Source organism: Neovison vison, chromosome 1 (genome assembly GCF_020171115.1).
Source record: "Neovison vison isolate M4711 chromosome 1, ASM_NN_V1, whole genome shotgun sequence".
NCBI lineage: Eukaryota > Metazoa > Chordata > Mammalia > Carnivora > Mustelidae > Neogale > Neogale vison.
This window is the reverse complement of record NC_058091.1, coordinates 128,294,322-128,313,242: the sequence shown is the minus strand read 5'-3', so window position 1 is coordinate 128,313,242 and position 18,921 is coordinate 128,294,322. Positions and strand designations below refer to the sequence as shown.

At 43.9% G+C, this 18,921-nt stretch overlaps 1 protein-coding gene across 5 annotated transcripts; it reads left to right on the top strand.

Annotated features, from left to right (window-relative positions):
• Nucleotides 1–8,988: 8,988 nt before the first annotated feature.
• On the top strand, nt 8,989–18,346 carry RPP40 (ribonuclease P/MRP subunit p40). Of its 5 annotated transcripts, none has more exons than XM_044258266.1 (8): nt 8,989–9,138; nt 10,942–11,086; nt 12,808–12,876; nt 13,678–13,773; nt 14,667–14,792; nt 16,462–16,654; nt 16,795–16,929; nt 18,127–18,346. In XM_044258266.1, the coding sequence occupies exons 1-8, from the start codon at nt 9,016–9,018 to the stop codon at nt 18,323–18,325; spliced, it is 1,086 nt and encodes a 361-aa protein (XP_044114201.1). In that variant the 5' UTR covers nt 8,989–9,015; the 3' UTR covers nt 18,326–18,346. The 5 variants fall into 5 exon arrangements, with proteins under 5 accessions (XP_044114201.1, XP_044114193.1, XP_044114208.1 ...); XM_044258258.1 differs by having other exon boundaries at nt 16,456–16,654; XM_044258273.1 differs by lacking the exon at nt 8,989–9,138 and adding an exon at nt 9,442–9,990 and having other exon boundaries at nt 16,456–16,654.
• The last annotated feature ends 575 nt before the right edge of the window (nt 18,347–18,921 follow it).

The following is an 18,921-nucleotide window of genomic DNA, read 5'->3' as shown; positions in this document are numbered from 1 at the left end:
AGTCTAGAATCAGACAGCAGCTAATTTTCACAGGCATGTGCGTTACCTCACTTCCAACAATTCCAGTATGTTCTCAGGACTTAGTCCACACCAAGCATTAGACCGTGACAGTCTCCAGTGCCATCAGTGGTATAGAAATAGGATTGTGCCCTGTGCCCTGCACCCAGACAGTGCTGTGAAGAGAGCAAATCTTCACAAAAACACTAAATAATCCTGCTCTCTAGTGAGAGCAAGGATGACGGTTGTTAGTTGATGCAAGGCAACTTCTTTTTCTTTTCCAATAAACGACATTTTCAAAGACAGAAGCCCAGCTTCCGTGGTTACTCAGGGATATGACCGAATTCAAGAGAAACAAAGGAAATGAAATCCACATTTTAACTATAAACAGATGTGTCACTGAAAACCTTTCAGATCCATAAATCCATAGATGTGTTAATCATCACAGTACTGTGAGATGCAGGGAAACGCTAAAACAGGTGCCACTTATTATATATCCACCCCCCCCTTTGTAAACTTCTCAAGTTCCTAAGTGCAGATACTCTATGAGAAAAAAAAAATCTCATTGACATATTATTATAAAATTAGTTTTTTTTTTTCATTTTGTGGACTTTAAAGCCAAAGATATATAGTTCTACATTGGGCATACTGCACTTTTCGTAAAAACTCTGAGTGTGAAAACCTTCCTTACTTCAATTATTAACAATAATTGTGAATCTGCCCATTCTGCAAAGAATACTCTTCCAGGAACTGTGGGGAGATGGAAAAGATATAACCAGTTTCGCTCCCATGACCTGGCAAGACCCTCAGAGCTGGGGTAGAGATCGTCTCTCTGGGGCTTAGCACAGTGTCTGGCCAACAGCAGCTTAATTCAGAGCTTGCTGACTGGATAAATGAGTATTTCCAATGCGCATGGAGGCCCAATACAGGTAAGTTCCAGACCCGGTGCTGGGGATGGATGTCTAGAAGCACATTGATGCCACCTGTATACCCACTCTTCCTGGGACTTAGCCACGCCCTGCTCCCCAGCCCCAGGGCGATGACTCCTGCTGTGGGAGAATTCAAGGACTTCTCTCACCCGAGGTTCTTACCTCATCGCCATCTCCCTTCCCTCAGTCTGTCCCTGCTGTCCGCCCACCTTTTACTCTGCCTTCCTCTGCTCATAGCTCTGTTCCTTCTACTTTGAGCAGTTCGCACACCCTCCCCTTCCCTCCCTGCCCCTCCTGCTGTCCGTCTTCCAGCAGTTCTGGTCTGCTTTTGCTCATAAAAGAGCTCTTCTACCACTCTCTGCCTCATTCGCATTCACTTCGCAACCAAACATTCACCCCACAGTTTAATATTCCACAGATCTGGAAAACAAGGGAGTCATGTTCTAGAATGGGAAATAGTGCCATCCACTTCTAGAGACCCCGGAAGTAGTTTAAGAGCCTTTAGAATCTGCAGATTCTTTTTTTTTTTTTTAAGGTTTTATTTATTTATCAGAGAGAGAGAGGGAGAGAGAGCGAGCATAGGCAGACAGAGAGGCAGGCAGAGGCAGAGGGAGAAGCAGGCTCCCTGCTGAGCAAGGAGCCCGATGTGGGACTCGATTCTAGGACCCTGGGACCATGACCTGAGCCAAAGGCAGCTGCTTAACCAACTGAGCCACCCAGGCGTCCCAGAATCTGCAGATTCTAATTCGCATTTCCTTCTACTTACGCTACTTGTCTCCGAGCACGAGCATTCAAGACAAAGTTTCATCGTGCCAGCCAGAGAAGGAATGAAGTACCTACCGAGCCCTGCTGCAACTTGGACGAGCCTCGAGAACATTATGCTGAATTAAAGTGAGTCCCAAGAGTCTATTATAGGATTCCATTTGTATGAACTGCCCAGAAAAGACAAATCTAGAGGGACGGAAAGAAGACAAACGGATGCGTGGGGCCAGGGAAGGCACACGGGAGTGAAGCAGCTACAGGGAGTTTCTTTTTGACCTGGAGAAAAGGACCCAAAACTGACTGGTGCCAGTTACACACGTCTGTGCACAGACTAAAAACTATTAAATTATACACTTTAAATGAATGAATTATACAGCACATGAATTGTATCTCAAGAAGGCAATTAAAAATTTTTTTTTACAAATTATAAACTATTTCACACATATAAAATTATATGGTTTACACATTTTTTTTGAAGATTTTATTTATTTATTTATTTGAGAGAGAGACCGAGAAACAGCACAAAGCAGGTGGAGGGGCTCAATCCCAGGACCCTGGGATCATGACCTGAGCTGAAGGCAGATGCTTAACCGACTCAGCCACCTGGGCGTCCCCAAATAAACATTCTTTACCTGCCACTTGCTTAAAAATTTTACCATTACCTTTGACACCATCTCCATGGCCCTTCCCAAATATAACTCTTTTCCTCCCCTTCTAGATACGTCATTCTTCTGAAGTTTCAAAAAAATTATAATTCCACTTTCAAGATAGTTTTGGTACATGTATCTCTCTAAATATAGTATATTGTTTAGCTTTTCAAGTCTCTAGACTTTTTACAGATGTATGTGCCAAATATACTTCTGTCACTCCTGTTTCTCTTCCCACATCTTATTTTTTGAGAGCTTTTCATGTTTTTAAAATCTCTTATTCAATTCTATGCATTGTTTACTAATTAGCCTGTAAGTGGAAGATAATAAAACCTGCCTCAGAGAGGATTTTTTGAGATAATTAATATAAAGTGCTTGGAGTAGTGCCTGATTCATTATAGGTTTCCAATATTGCATATGTAATATATATACTATTATTACATAATTACTGATAATTATATATAAAATTATAGTGATTGCTCCTTTCTCTGTTAATATGTATTATTTCATTATCTGCATTATGGATTATCAGTTTTCACATTATAGCAAAACCCGAGGTACACAGAAATGCCTCATCTTAGATATAAGAAGTTCCTGGATAGCTAAGATTTACATTTTTTACATACCAATTTACTTCTAAACATATGTTTTTTCACTTTAAACAAAATAAAAGAATGAGCTTTATAAAAAATGTCAACCATTTCCAAATTCTTTTCCAAAATTGTTATTTGAACATATGTGACAGAGCTTTAGTCAGACGGTGTGACTGTTTTGTGTTCTTTTTTACCCAGCTTTATTGAGTTAAAATTGACATATAACGTTGTGTTCTGTTTTTAAAATACTCCTTCATTTGTCTATTTCATTTGTACACTTCCACTGCACACTTGGACACAGTCCACGTAGTTGCCATTGTTAATATGTGCGTTGTGCTCCACCAAATTCCAACCAGCGAGAGGGAGAGGACAGGAAGCAGTCCGGCTCTGAGCCCTTCCCAGAACACCAGGGATTCAAGTCCTCGCTCGGGGGGATCACATAACATTCTTGGGGGCTACTGACGTTTTCCACAGCAGCTGCTGGGTCCAGTTTCCAAGCTGCCTGCCGGCAGAGGGTAGTTTCGATCTTGTACGCCAACACCCGTGCATTTGTGGCAGCTGCTTGGAGCCCTGGCCTAGAAGGGACTGTGAGGTCAAGTTTAGGTTTGGCAGGAGGGGAACCCTCTGATTTACCACCAGGGTCTTCAAGAGCTACAGCTCCCAGCACCACCCTCCCTGCCACTCCCACCTGTCATGGAATGATGTTAAGTGATTCCATGTTAGTACTGCATTCTTTTTTTTTTTTTCTTATTAAAGTTTTTTTTAAAATTTAATTTAATTTATTTATTTGACAGAGGGAGACCACAAGTAGGCAGAGAGAGAGGGGGAAGCAGGCTCCCCGCTGAGCAGAGAGCCCGATGCGGGGCTCGATCCCAGGACCCTGAGATCATGACCCGAGCCGAAGACAGAAGGCCCAACCCACTGAGCCACCAAGCTCAGTACCCAAGCACCCCATTAGTACTGCATTCTGATGAACATACCCAGGAGCTCTCAGCAATATAGATCCAATATATTTGCACGTACCGTTGAATAAGACAGGGTTTGAAGTGTGCAGGTCCAGTTATCAGTGGATTCTTACAGTACAGTACTGTAAATGTATTTTCCTTCATTATTTTAACACTTTTTCTCTAGTTTCCTTTATTGGAAGAATATAGTATAAATGCACATACCCAAAATATGTGTTCATTTATTGTTAACGTTCTCAGTGTTCTCAGTAAGGCTTATAGTCAACAGTGGGCTATTAGTAATTAAGTTTGGGGAGAGTCAAAAGTTAGATGCTGACTGCATGGGGTAGGGGAGTGTCAGCATCCCAACCTCCATTTTGTTCAAAGGTCAACTGTATATTTATAGGTACTGTGTTTTGAATTTGCAAACTGACCCTGGCATTAATTTATGTAAAATAATATTCTAACATTTTCAGAGTTGAGCATATTTAAATTCTGTTTCTGTACTTCTCATTTTATTGCATTGTGGCCCCAAAATGTGATGCGTAAAACTGTTGTCCTTTTAGATTTACTCAGTGTTTTTCTGTGTTGTTAGAATAAAATCAAAAGTGTTTTTGTTTTTTGTCTTTTTTTTTTTTTTTGCAAGGCTGTTGGCTTCCCTTTTTTTTTCCAATTTATTTATTTTCAGAAAAACATTATTCATTATTTTTTCACCACACCCAGTGCTCCATGCAAGCCGTGCCCTCTATAATACCCACCACCTGGTACCCCAACCTCCCACCCCCTGTTGGCTTCCCTTTTTAAAAAATTCATTTTGTTACTATATTCTTTGGGGTGTATGTATACAAATCAGTTATGTTTTGTTTCCTGTGCTTTTCTTTATTATTTATTTATGCCATTCTTGGGCCATCATCCTTAGACTTTTTCTCAAATCGATGATCTAATACCTGTTTGTCAACTAAGATTTCTTTTAGGTCTAGATACCAGAAAGTCAGATAAATAATAGTATGAACAAGCAAGGGTAGGAGATGAGGCTGTAGAGAGAGGCCAGGGCCAGGTTATCTAACCTTGTACTCTACTGCACTGAAAAGCCAGTTTAAAGCCAGGCAGGATTGAAACGGGGGTTCAGTAGTATACAGAGGCCTACCTCAGAGATATCGCAGGTTTAATTCTAGCCAACCACATAGAGTGAGTCGAATAAATTTCCTGGTTTCCCAGTGCATGTAAAAGTTATGCTTCGGGATGTCCGAGTGGGTCAGTTGGTTAAGTGTCTGACTCTTGGCTTCAGCCTAGGTCATGATCTCAGGGTTGTGAGATGGAAACCCATGTTGGGCTCCACACACTTAGTGGGGAGTCTGTTTGAGATTCTTTTCTCCTCTGGTTCTCTCTCTCCCTGCCTCTGCTCTTCCCTCTGCTGGTTCTCTCTCTCAAATAAATAAATAAAATATGTAAAAAAAAAGTTTTGTTTACCCTATACTATAATCTATTAAGTATATAATAGCATTATGCCTAAAAAGTATATATCTTGATTAAAAAATTATTTATTGCCAGAAAATACTAACCATCATGTGAGCTTTCAGAGTTGTGATCACTGATCCCAGAGCACCATAACAAATAAAGAAGTAGTTAGAAATATTGTGAAAATTACCAAAATATGACACAGTTATAGAAAAGAAGCAGATGCTCTTGGAAAAATAACACCAATAGAGTTCCTCGACACAGGGTTGCCACAAACTTCAATTTATTAAAAACACAGTATCTGCAAAGCACAGTAAAGTGAAGTGCAACAAAATGAACTATGTCTGTATCACATTTTCCAAGTTTTTGAGAAGTCAGCCTGGATGCTGAGTGAAGAGGCTGTAGGAGGGCAAACCCGGAAGCAGGGAGGTGGGTAGGAGCCTGTGGTTGGCAGTGGACTGAGAGGAAAGGGGAAGGCGGCTGGAACTGGAAATGCAGCCACAAGAGCGTGTAATCATGATGCCTGCTGCAGGCAGAACCAACAAGCCACAGACCTGCGGTGACAGACCTGCGGTGGGATCACATATGGGGTGAGATGGGAAGAAGAGTCAGGAATGACGCCTGGGTGCCCCCCTCCATCCACCCCATGGATGAGCACCCAAGCCTGGTGGCTCTCAGGAGACAGACGGTACTGAAACCTGTGAGCCCACCTGGGATCACTCTGAGACGAGAGGGCGGGAGACTGGTGGAGGGTAAGGATCACCAGAGATCTAGAGGAGGGGGAGGAAGGTAGAGTCAGACGGGAGGGAGCCCAGGAGCAGGGAGGTGCTCAAAACTCCAGAGGTAAGTGTTTCAAGGAACGTTTTCACACGTACCCAGGGATTTGTTGTAGCAGGTATGGCAAATGACTGTCCTAAAGGATGAAGTTTTTACTTACAGTTCCCTAGAATCGGGAGGAACGGCAGGCCACGCAGAGTGACCACAGGAAGGTAAGTGCATCTGGCTTGGTCAGGAGGCAGGGGGAGTGAGGGGAGGGTATCCCTCAAAGCTTTTATTATGGGAAGGGATGGGTGAGGCAGGTCTGTTTAGGATTGGCTGATTTGAAGAATTTCTGTAGGCTTTGGAATGTAGACTATCCCCAGTTATCTAGTACCCGGCCCTGGGGTTATTAGGACAGGGGAAGAGTGTGACAATTCACAGAAGAGGTATCTCAGGGTGTCAACTCCAGATTAGTTGGTTTGCGAATGAAAGGCATGCTCACTGCACAAGTGATTTGCTATCTTTAGGAATTAGCTAACCCTGGAAGGGGCAGCCTCACCCTGGTCAGTGAGGCCCCAGATGCCAGAGCACTGGAGTATAAGAATACAGAAAAAAGAAGATATAGTTAATACAAAGGAAGAAGCATTCAACTGTATCATCTGTATCAAGTGCATCTAAAAGACAGAGATAAGAACAGAAACTTGGCCTCAAATTTGGCAAAAATGGAAATCATTGGTGACCTTGGGAAAAGTCAAGTCAGTGAAGTAGTGCAGAGGAAAGCTGGAACAGAATGGGCTCAGGAGACAATGTGCAGAGAGGAGGCTCTAATTGAGCAGAGAAACACAATGATGAGAATGAAGAGGAATTCAGGGACAAAAGAGGTGTTCTGCTTAATGCACAACATTAAGGCATGTGTGTATACTGATAGAAATGACCCAGCAGGCAAGGAGAAATGAATGGTTCATTACACACAGAACTCCAAAACACCGTGGGGGTAGGCTGAAAGGTCTTAAGTCCCAAATTTACTTGAAGTTACAGCGTTAGTCTTTAAAATAAATGAGATTTTTGCCTTCTGTTTCATAATACAGGCACACCCGACCCCAGAACATATCCTCAAGTACTGTTCTCCCTTGAAGACACTTGAGTTAGAAATGCCCAAACTGTCTAGTGGCTGGTCACCTGTGTGTTTTCAGCTGATATAATTTATATTGAGTTTTCAGAACTATTTAATAAAACATTTTTTTAAAGATTTTATTTATTTGACAGAGAGATCACAAGCAGGCAGAGAGAGAGAGAGAGAGGAGGGAAGCAGGCTCCCTGCTGAGCAGAGAGCCTGATGCAGGACTCGATCCCAGGACCCTGAGATCATAACCTGAGCCGAAGGCAGAGGCTCAACCCACTGAGCCACCCAGGTGCTCCCTTAATAAAACACTTTAAATGAAATGGCTTGCAAGAAAACCTTTACATTGGTTCCAAATGCAATCAGTAGGCCATAAAATCACACCAGTCACTTTCCAAAATTTGGAGTATTAGCAAAGGTGTACACATCTGATGATCATCTAAGAGAGGCCACTGCTACTTCAGGTTGAGGTTACCAAGGAGTAATGTTTTAGCATTTTATATCCTAATATGACAGCTGTAACATATCTAGATACCATACTGTGATTTAGAAAATCGGAAGAAATTTTCAATTGACCTACTTCTTATAATTTTTCCCATTTAAAATAACGGGAAATATGTTTTTCTTAGTTTTCTCAGAGAAAGGCTGACATTCCAGGCACAGGTGACTGACATTACCTGGCAGAAGACTTCCCAGCCTTGTCTCAGTTTAAAATTCTTTTTTTTTTTTTTTTAAAGAATTTATTTATTTATTTGACAGAGAGAGATCACAAGTAGGCAGAGAGGCAGGCAGAGAGAGAGAGGAGGAAGCAGGCTCCCCGCTGAGCAGAGATCCCGATGCGGGACTCGATCCCAGGATCCTGGGATCATGACCTGAGCCGAAGGCAGCGGCTTAACCCACTGAGCCACCCAGGCGCCCCAACTCAGTTTAAAATTCTTAAATGCAGGGTGCCTGGGTGGCTCAGTGGGTTAAGCCACTGCCTTCGGCTTGGGTCATGATCTCGGGGTCCTAGGATCGAGTCCCGCGTCGGGCTCTCTGCTCAGCAGGGAGACTGCTCCCCTCTCTCTCACTCTCTGCCTGCCTTTCTGTCTACTTGTGATCTCTCTCTGTCAAATAAATAAATAAATTCTTAAAAAAAAAATTCTTAAATGCTTACCTTATAAATTACTTAACTTTGGTTATTTCAACTCTTATAGTTAAATTGGTGTTCCAGAAAGTTGTGCTACAGTCTGCTGTTTCGCATCCATGCTGCCCAGAACTGGGTCTGTGCACACTCCAGTTTGAGATGCACGCACTAACGCAGTCCCTGATCAGAAAAATTATGGAAAAATGAATTCTCACTGCAACCCCCAGTAACCGTTCGGATGGGACTTTTAAGAAGGGATCTTAAAGTGGTTCCGAAGGAGCCTTAGTCCTTGTAGGGCGGACAACAGAAACTGTATTCTCTTCCTGCACAGAGTTCCTTACTCTTTTGGGAAGGACCAGAAGAAGGATTTACTGCAAGAGACAGCAGCAAGGGAGGGCAAGGCGAGAAAGATGGGTTTGAAAAGGCAAGTTCCAGGTTTCCAGGTGCCAGGTATTTCCATTTTAGGTAATGAATATGCGGTTTCAGGTACCGATGGCAGGCTTCTGCTACCGCTTCTAAACCAAAGGCTCGCCTCACCTCTGGCCAGAGCAAGAGCCCGGGCCACCTCAAACTGCTCGGCGCGGCCGCACTGCGCATGCTCGCGGGGCGGGACGAGGGGCGGGACGAGGGGCGGGGAGGGGCGCGCCGAGCTCGCCCAGAGCCGGAGCCAGGGAGAGAGCATGGCCACTCTGCGCCGGCTGCGAGAAGTCCCCCGGCACTTGCTGGTCTGCGAGAAATCCAACTTCGGCCATGACAAGTCGCGCCACCGGCATCTTGTGGAGACGCACTATCACAACTACAGGGTGAGTTCGGCCTCTGTGGGCCTCTCATGCATCGCTTCATCTCCGGGAGCTGGAGAGGTTTGGGGAAGGTCCCGTTCGGTGGAGCCGCGGGCCCGCCCTCCCCGCTCAGTGGGGCGGGGCTCCTCGCCAGGCATATTGGGAATTGTAATCTCGTCACTGCTCCGAGCTGGTCGCTTGCGGAGCTGCAGGACTACAACTCCCAGGATGCGCCGGGGGCGGGGGCAGGTCCTCTCCTCTGTGGGGAGGGGCTGGGCGGCGAGCCTCCGGCGGATACCAAACCGCTGCTGTGACTTTGATCCTGCCGCTGGTGGAGCGCTTTTCCGGTTGGGAAGTGAGAAGTGGGGGCCGACCCTGGGAGTTATAGAGCGAGTGATGGGTGCGACGTGGACCCGCGGGTCGGCGGAAAATCGGAGCCGGACTCGGTGCCCCCCCCCTTGATTCTTTCTCTCCTCGTGGGAGCGTCTTGCCAGCAGAGACCCCGGAAGCACGTGCTTTCCTAAACCATTTAGGGGAGCTAGGTTTAGGGCTGGCAAAGTTTCCACTTCGCCTGCTGTCTTCTGTGGTTCCCAGCCGAAGCGCGCCAGCTCGGCAGCTTTGGTAGAAATGCGCGGCGGTGGCCCTGCTTGCAAGCGCAACTTCAGAGCTTTGCCGGGAGCTGACGTCGGCCGGTGCTTCGTCAAAGTGGCGTCCTCGTGGGGGCGCTTGGTGTAAGCTGAGGCGCCGGTGAGGTTAATAATCTACCATCCGGCGAGAGAAGAGGAGAATAACCAGACGGCAGTCAAGTCTCCTATGGCTCGGTTTCACCGGCCCACTGAAGTGGCGAGGTCTCCCAAAACTCAACCTGGAGACGGTGTAAGCCTCTTACACCTGAGATTCATCAGCCCCATCTCCCTCCACCCAAGCCTGACTGGCGTGGCAGTTTCTCAGAGGCGCAGGTGGGGACGCGGGTACCTCAGAACAGACTGGTGTGTGAGCTTCCGGAGAGTGCTTTGCAAGGCGGGGAGCACGTGGGTAACCCTGGAAACCGTTCAGGTTTAACATCTTTGCTTTAGATGGAAAGCTCATCCCAGGCAGCAGTCTGGTGTGTATCTTATCTTGCCCACGCTGATCTGTTGAATTTTTCTGTCGAGAAAATAGAAACAGCACCGACCACTTCTGCGTCCGAGGAGCCTCTTGCTGTCCCTGATTTCCTTGTGCCCTAAGGGACAGTCCCTTTGATTTCAGCCTGGTACCAGGTTAAACAAATCTAAGGACATTCCATTATACCGTATTTCCCTAAAAGTCAATTTTAGAGCAGTGGACAGGATATAAAACATATGGTTTATTTGCAAAAGGTGAAGTGCAAACAAGAGCTTTCCATTAATTTTTAAATTATTTTAAAATTTTTTTTATTTTTTGCTTCTTTAGCTTTCCTATAATGTTTGAATACAGAACATGAATTGTCAGATTTCTCTTTTCCTGAGACTGGTAAATCAACTTAAAAGTCTTATAGAGGGGCGCCTGGGTGGCTTAGTGGGTTAAAGCCTCTGCCTTCAGCTCAGGTCATGATCTCAGGGTCCTGGGATCAAGCACCCTATTGGGCTTTCTGCTCAGCGGGGAGTCTCCTTCCTTCTCTTCACTCTCTGCTTGCCTCTCTGCCTGCTTGTGATCTCTGTCAAATAAAGAAATAAAATCTTAAAAAAAGAAAAGTTTTATAGAAACCTGTGGGGGAAACTTCACAGCCTTCATTTGTTATAGCATCCTTAAAAGCTGGAGCCTGGTCTACATGAAAATAAGACTGGCTTATGTTACACATTCCAATAGGTTTCATTTCTGATTCCTGAATGTGGGATACTGTCAAAAGAACTGAAAAATCTAGTCATGGAAACTGGACCTTATTACTTTGTGAAGAACTTACCTCTGCATGAGTTAATTACACACGAATTCATCCACTCCTTTGTGAAGAAAGGTAAGAAAAACCTTGTCGTGTCTCTGAATGTGGTAAGGTGAGGAAGAAGTATAGTCAGATCACATCACGATCCTAGGGCTCCAAGTAGGGCTCCCTAGAGATAGTCTGTGTGGTCAAGTGTAGGCATCATTCGCCCTCCCTCAGTATCCTCCCCCTACTTTCTCTCCTGCTCTCTTTATTTTTATTTTTATTTTTTTAAGATTTTATTTATATATTTGACAGACAGAGATCACAAGTAGGCAGAGAGGCAGGCAGAGAGAGAGAGAGGAGGAAGCAGGCTCATCACCAAGCAGAGAGCCCGATGCAGGGCTCCATCCCAGGACCCTGAGATCATGACCTGAGCTGAAGGCAGAGGCTCTAACCCACTGAGCCACCCAGGTGCCCTCTCCCGCTCTCTTTAAGTGGTGCTTTCTGATAACACTTGCCCATGAGTGTGGCTCAGGGAGGTTGTAACTTAAAGGTATCCCTCGTCTTAAAACAAGGATTCAGGGAGAGGAGAGAGCCTTGGAAGCTGTGTTTGCATACACGGCTGTCCAGTGCGTGGCCACAAGACGGCTGTGTTCCCAGCAGTCCCCACTCAGCTGTCTGGAAAGGTTCATCTCCTGATGCTGTCATAGCAGCTGGTCACCAGGCGGTGTGCTCCTTATGGTGCCCTGTCTCCTGCTTCGTTTGTGGCTCTGACGCTCTCTGCTCACCCCATTTCCATTCGTATCTGCTGGGTTGCTTGCTTTGTTCCCCTTGTTTCCTAGGGAGCACTTGTTTGAAACTCTATTTCAGACTGTCTTTAGGGATTTCCCCCCTCACTACGTAAGTCACTAAACTTAAAAGTAAGCACGCCCCTTCTCTTGCTGTAGGCCCCACGTTCGTCTTCTGCAGGGAGCTGTGAACAATCCAGTTACTTGCAGTCCCTCTCTTTCGGGGGCAGCTGGCCGTGTTGTCTTTGGTCCCGTCAACTTCATTCCTTTCATCTGTTTTGAAGTTGGGTGCTACTTTGTTAATAATGCGGCCTCTGGCTGTTAGGAACCCTTTCACATGTCTTAACCAGTTGAACTCTTGCAACAGCTCTGTGAGTTAGGCCTGTGATCCCCATTTTACAGATGAGGAAAACTGAGGTTCACCGAGACTGAGTGGCTTTCCTAACCTCACACGAGGTCATGGCACATTTTGAATCTTTACCTGGAAGTCTTCCTCTCAGGCGCGTGCACTCACCTAGTATTCTGCTTTGTGCCTCTCTGCTAGACCCCCAGAGACACACACTGCACCCCGAGTCCATTTCCTGCTTGATGGTAGTCACCTGGCACAAATAGGCCCTGGGTGGCGGTATGAACTAGCTGGAGGGTGGCCTCTGTGTCCTCCAGCTCAGCCTTGGCAGGTTTTAGGGTTATTTATTTATTTATAGATGTTATTTATTCATTTGAGAGCGAGAACACGAGCGGGGAGAGGGAGAAGCAGCCTCCCCACTGAGCAGAGAGCCCAACATGGAGCTTGATCCCGGGGCCCTGGGATCACGACCTGAGCCAAAGGCAGGCACTTAACCATCTGAGCCACCCAGACGCCCCAGGTTTTAGGTTTATTGAGGGAGATGGAGCCGTGGTGGATATTGACCCTTACTCACCTGGAAGATACGTTATCAGGTGAAGAGAAGCCACTAACTTTTTGCAGGTGTGATTTTTTTTTTTTTTCTTTCTTTCTTAATTTCTTGTCTGGGCTTTCTCTTACAGGTTCATTCTATGCACTAACATACAATACAAATATTGATGAAGATAATACTGTTGCCCTCCTGCCAAACGGTAACAACACTCATTTTTTCTTTCTTTAATTTTAAAAGAAATACTGTTTAAAAAAAAAATTTAAAAAGTCAAATCTCCAGATGATTCACTCACACCCCTTCTTAGAATGAACTGTTTTTAACAGGTTGGTTTTTATTTTTCTTGACATTTTCTAAAAATTTAAAAACACACATAAAGCTTATTTTTTTTTTCAAAGATTTTATTTATTTGACACAGAGAGAGAGAGATCACAAGTAGGCAGAGAGGCAGGCAGGGAGTGGGGGGGAAGCAGGCTCCCTGCTGAGCAGAGAGCCTGATGCCTGGCTAGGATCCTGAAATCATGACCTGAGCCAAAGGCAGAGCCTTACCCCACTGAGCCACCCAGGTGCCTCTGGGTTTTTGTTTTTTTTTTAAACATAAATCACATTGTACTACACCGTTTCTCAATTTTCTGTTTTCTTAATATGTCACAGACATCTTTCCATATCAGGGCAAATAGTTCTGACTGACTTTTTTTAATACTTTGAAGCTATTCTAGTGAAGAGGTATACCATGGTTTGTTTAACTATTTGTTCTTTAATAAAAATTTAGATAATTTCTGTTTTCACTGTCATAAATAATATCCTTGTATGTATAATATGTTAAAAATATTCTTGTACATAAATAGGATGTATGTATAAGTAATCTCCCTGTATCGTAAAGACGATTCTTGTGTGCAGTTTATTATCCTCATATTTAATGGCTCGATTGACTTTGCTTTCTTTTAGTAAGAGAATACGTCATACCTTATTATCTCTTTTATGAGGATTATTTGATTTACAGGGAAATTAATTTTATCACTGGATAAAGATACTTATGAAGAAACTGGTCTTCAAGGTCGTCCATCTAAGTATTCTGGCAGAAAAGTCATGAAATTTAGTAAGTATTATGCTCCTATCAGTTTCCAACAAGTCAGTAATCTTCCTGTAGCAATTTAAATTTAAATGTTTGAATTGCCGCTCTTCTCTTTGTTCAGAAGGAATATGGCCTTTTCTTGTCTTTAGAACTTCTGCCCCATGGGGCTCTCGGTTGAGCTTTGGAAGGAATAAGATCGCTCTTCTGTTTCTCTTTGGCTGTGGGCTGCCTCTAATACGGATCACAGAATTGGAATGGTCCATTAAATTCATATATTTGGGGGGTTAAAAATCAAAGTAATGAACCCAAGATAAGAGTCTACAGCTTATTCTTTTTTTTTTTTTTTAAAGATTTTATTTGTCATAGAGAGAGAAGCAAGAGCAAGCACAGGCAGGCAGAGGCAGAGGGAGAAGCAGGCTCCCCGCCAAGCAAGGAGCCTGATGTGGGACTCGATCCCAGGACGCTGGGATCATGACCTGAGCCGAAGGCAGCTGCTTAACCAACTGAGCCACCCAGGCATCCCTACAGCTTATTCTTAATAAAGAATTTACTTTTGTCAAGTTTTTATGAATACTAGTAGAGATACCCCTGTGAGTGAAGAGCTACGGTTCTGCTGATCGTGTCCAGCTTGAACATGAACGACTGAAGCTGTCACAACCATAGGTAGATTAGGGTTGACCTTCCAGGGACCTCTGCCCTTGGGCTTTGACCTCAGAAAAGTATGAACTTAAAACAGCTAGAAATGCCCAGGAGAGGCAGTGTTTTGATTTCGTAAACCAAAGGACTGCACAAACAAAATAATTTTTGCTATTTGTAAAATTTCCAAAAATTCGGATGCTTTTGATTACAGCCCTTTTTCCACAGTGTAGGCTGTGTATATATGAATGAACTGTTTATTTCTCTTTCCATTTTTTAAGTTGTTTCCATTGATTTGATGGATTTATCCTTTAACCTGAATTCTAAGAAGTATGAAAGAATATCTTGGTCCTTCAAAGAAAAGAAGCCATTGAAATTTGATTTTCTTTTGGCTTGGCATCATACAGGTATGGAAAAATATGGAACAGAACAGTGATTTGGAAATCTAATTGTTAATTAAAGGGGAATAATGGAGAATTGAATTGTGATTCATCCCTGTGGTCTAGGATATTGGGTACATATGTGCATAAATATTATTCGGGAAGCTGCTTCTGGCCCTCTGGCATCCCCGGGAGCCGTAGCTTGGGATGATCTAGGCAGGCAGCCATCTTCCTCCATCTCCCTGGGTTATGTGTTGATGCGGCTAACTTCTTTACTGTTTCTCCCCTCCCTTCCTGCACCTTACCTCAAACAGCCTTGGGTGGTATGTTTTAAAATAGCACAAATTATAAACACAAACTGTTGATTATTTTAGGGTCAGAGTCAGGCATACCATTAAATGTCAAATGAAATTTGTTGTCACTTGGAATTGATTCGAACATGAAATTTAGTGGGGTGTTTGGTCACCAGATGTGGTGACGTACTGACAACTGCCATGTGCCTTGCTCCTTTTAGAGTGTAGCTTTGGTCCATCAAAAGATTGTAAGGAGTTAGAGCATCATAGTTGTGATGGTGTCATACTCGGTTTTGGAGGACAGGGAGGCATGTAGGTCAGTTTGGGAAATATGCCTGTCCATCCGCTCTTCGTGGGACGTTTCTGGTCACTGGGTGCTCCAGACTGCTAGCCTGAGTCCTCAGTCTATAATGCTTCAGGGCATCTCCTCCTTAGGGTAGAGATACAGGACAGACTGATGGACATTTCAGTTGCACAAAGTCTTCATTGAGGACCATGTGTGCTTTCAGTTCTGGAGAGCTCTGGGTTCCTAATGCACCAATTATTCTAAGGGCTTGTCAAAAACTGGGGAAAGTCCGAGATTTTCCTCACTTGTAAGCTAAGTATTAGCCTGCAAGGTCTCATGGATGCTGGCAGAAGGCACAAGACCTGGGATTTAATTACTCACAGTAGTGGCCCTGGCCAGAATCTCCACTCACACTAACGCACCAGGTCCCACAACCCACAGGGTGACACAGTGGGCCAGGGGATACCACACATGCTGTGGGCTGTGTTACAGCAGAGGAATCTCAAGTTGCAGGAACTCCAGTCTTTTATCCTGGCCAGTAAGCCTGCTGGCCTTCGCTCTGGGGTGGAGGGTGGGGAGAGCAGATTATTTCTTTTACACTGGACACAAGCAAGCCTGCCTTTTGCTCCCCAGGGGCCACTATATCTGTCCTCCAAGGCTGTTGGAAAATCCTTGAAGATAAGTTAGATATTACTGGGTTTTCAAAGATAAGCTTAAATGAGATTCTTTCAGTTCCTCTTGTGGAACTTTACAGAGATTATGCAAATACACTCCTCTGTCTATAGAGTTCACTAATTTTATTTAGCCACAAGAAGCGCTTTTTTTATTCAGTAAGTCAGAATTTTCTTATTAGAGCAAATGCTGAAACTAATATGGGGTTGAATCTGAAAGGATTTTGCTTTTCCAGGAAAAGGGAAAGGAATGTTTACAGAACTTTGGCACAAGGAACCCAAAGCAACTTAAATTATTTTAATTTGAATACAGCTTTGCTCAACTCCCTTCTGTGTTACTTAATCTCACCTTCTCCCTGGAACTCTCAGGGGGGAATGGGGCAGTTTCAGGGATTCACTGAACTTGCTTTCAGGGTGCAGATGACCTTGTGTGTTTTAAGGTACAGAAGAATCAACGGTGATGTCACACTTTTCCAGTTACCGAATTCAGGAGCATCAGCCAAAAATAGCCCTGAGCACAGTGACAGAGCTGCAGTGCCCGGTCCTGCGGAGCAGTGCACTCCAGGGGGAGCCAGAGGCGGCCTGCAGCGCTCCCGAGCTTCTGGACTGGCTGGGCGCCGTATTCAGTCACACAGAACTGTGCGTAGCAGCTCCTGGGTGGCGGGCTCGGGCTCTGGCTGGCTTCTTGTTCTTCACAGCGGCTTATACTTTGAAAATGAATCATACAGCAGAAGTAAATGTATTTTCTTTTTTTTTCTTTGTGTGTGTGTGTGTGACAGAAATAACGAGCCTCATAACTTCATATCCACCTATTGCTGTCCTCAGCCAAGCACAGTGGTTGCCAAAGCTTATTTGTGTACAATTACGGGTTTCATACTTCCAGAGAAGATCTGTCTCCTTTTGGAACAGTTGCGGTGAGAATGCTTTTTGCCTTTTATATCTTGGTTGTCTGTGTCCACCTGACATTTTAGGGGTGGTGCTACTGTTCCAAGCAGTGTTCTCTCACACACATACCCCCTTTTTCCTTGCTTGGGCTCACAGTGTGGTAACATTATCATCTTAAATGATGTAATTATCCTTGGCAATAGGAAGATGCTGCTGCCAAGAACTTGTCCATATGAAAAGACAGTGAGCAGAGTTTAACTCAGCTGCTTGAAAAACAGGCTATTCGTTTTTCTTGTCATGCTCCGGAAGTTTTAACATCACTTAAGAAAACAGCAGTACTCTATAGAACACATTATGATCTGTTTAAATGTTAGAGTTCTGCAGATGTTTTATTTTGAAAACACTTGACCATTTTTTAATCCAGATCATGTCTAAGATCTGTTCCAGCACTAACATCCTGTGAAGTGCTAGATGTCATTAACGTGCCAGGGTGCCAGGGATTGAACAAGGCAGTATGGGGTTTTTCATTTGAGAAGGTACTCTGTAAATGCTACATTTTATCTAACGTCAGGAAACTCAGATCCCATATTGAAAAGACCATGAAGCAAACATAATGCCTTCTCAGTCTTCACTTTTTTTTTTTTTAAATAAGCCCAACGCCAGGCTCGAACTCATGACCCTCAGATCAAGGCCTGAGCTGAGATCGAAAGTTGGATGCTTAACCAGCTGAGCCACCCAAACACCCAACAGTCTTCACTTTTTAAAATCTTGAGGGTTTTCTTTCTTAATCCTAATACCCTTTTTCATTTAATAGTTTAATACTTTTATTTTCCCTAATAATAAAGTCAGATTTTTTTTTAATTCAATAAATTATTCTACATTGTTAAAGTTAACAGAGACTGAAGAGCCCTATTAAATGGCAAGATACTATTCCTATACACTTTGTGGTTTTGTTTTGTTTTTTTTTCTCTTTGAATCTTATGTGGTGGTCCGCAGTGAGCATAGGAACCGCTAAAGTTGGTTTTGTGCATTCTGTAATTGGTGAACATTTACTGAATATACCACATAGGATCAGGAATGTAGTTTGTATCTCTTAATTCTAAATAAAATCTAAGGTCTAAGCTTCATTGGAACATCAGAAGTATCACTTACCCTGAATAAGTTAAAAAAAAAATGTGAACATTCCTAGTCCTTCCTGTTTGTTAAGAGTTATCTTTCTTTTTCAGTCACTACTTTGATGAGCCCAAGTTAGCTCCTTGGGTTACATTGTCAGTACAAGGCTTTGCAGATAGTCCTGTTTCGTGGAGAGAAAATGAACATGGCTTTCGAAAAGGAGGAGAACATTTATACAACTTTGTGATCTTTAACAATCAGGACTATTGGCTTCAGATGGCTGTTGGGGCGAATGATGACTGTCCACCGTGAAAAATACAAAACTTAAAATCATGTTTGTTTATCTTCGTGCTTCCTTTCAGATTTTGTTAATAGTAAAGGACTGTGTGTTCACTCAGGTTAGTATGATGATGGCATTTCTTAGGTCAGCATTCATTAGCGTTCTGCTCTTGACTTAGGGCCCATCCTGTGAGTATATCTGGGACTGACATCCAGTGAGTAGCGCATAGTTGATTACGCCTGGTCATTGTTGCTGTAAGTACAGAGGTGTGGGGTTACTGCATGGTAGAGTGGACTAGGATAGCCAGGGAACAGATGCTCTTGGACCATTGGATAAGATGTGTGCTGTTACTCAGGTGTGTGATTACAACTTGTTCACATAATAATAATAAGTCCTTATAGCATACTTCTCAGAGCCAGCCCTGCTTTAAGTGCTGATATTACCTCCTTTATTTCTTGCATCAACAGCACAGAGTATAAATGAGCTACCAAGGTCACAGTGCTTGTGAGCCTGAGACCTGACCTTGGGCCGGCTGGTTCCTAAGTATGTGTTCTCACTCTTGCCTCTGGATCAAGAGAGGGGTTTTTGGATACTGTGTACTACAAAGAACAAGTTAAAAGACTTTTTC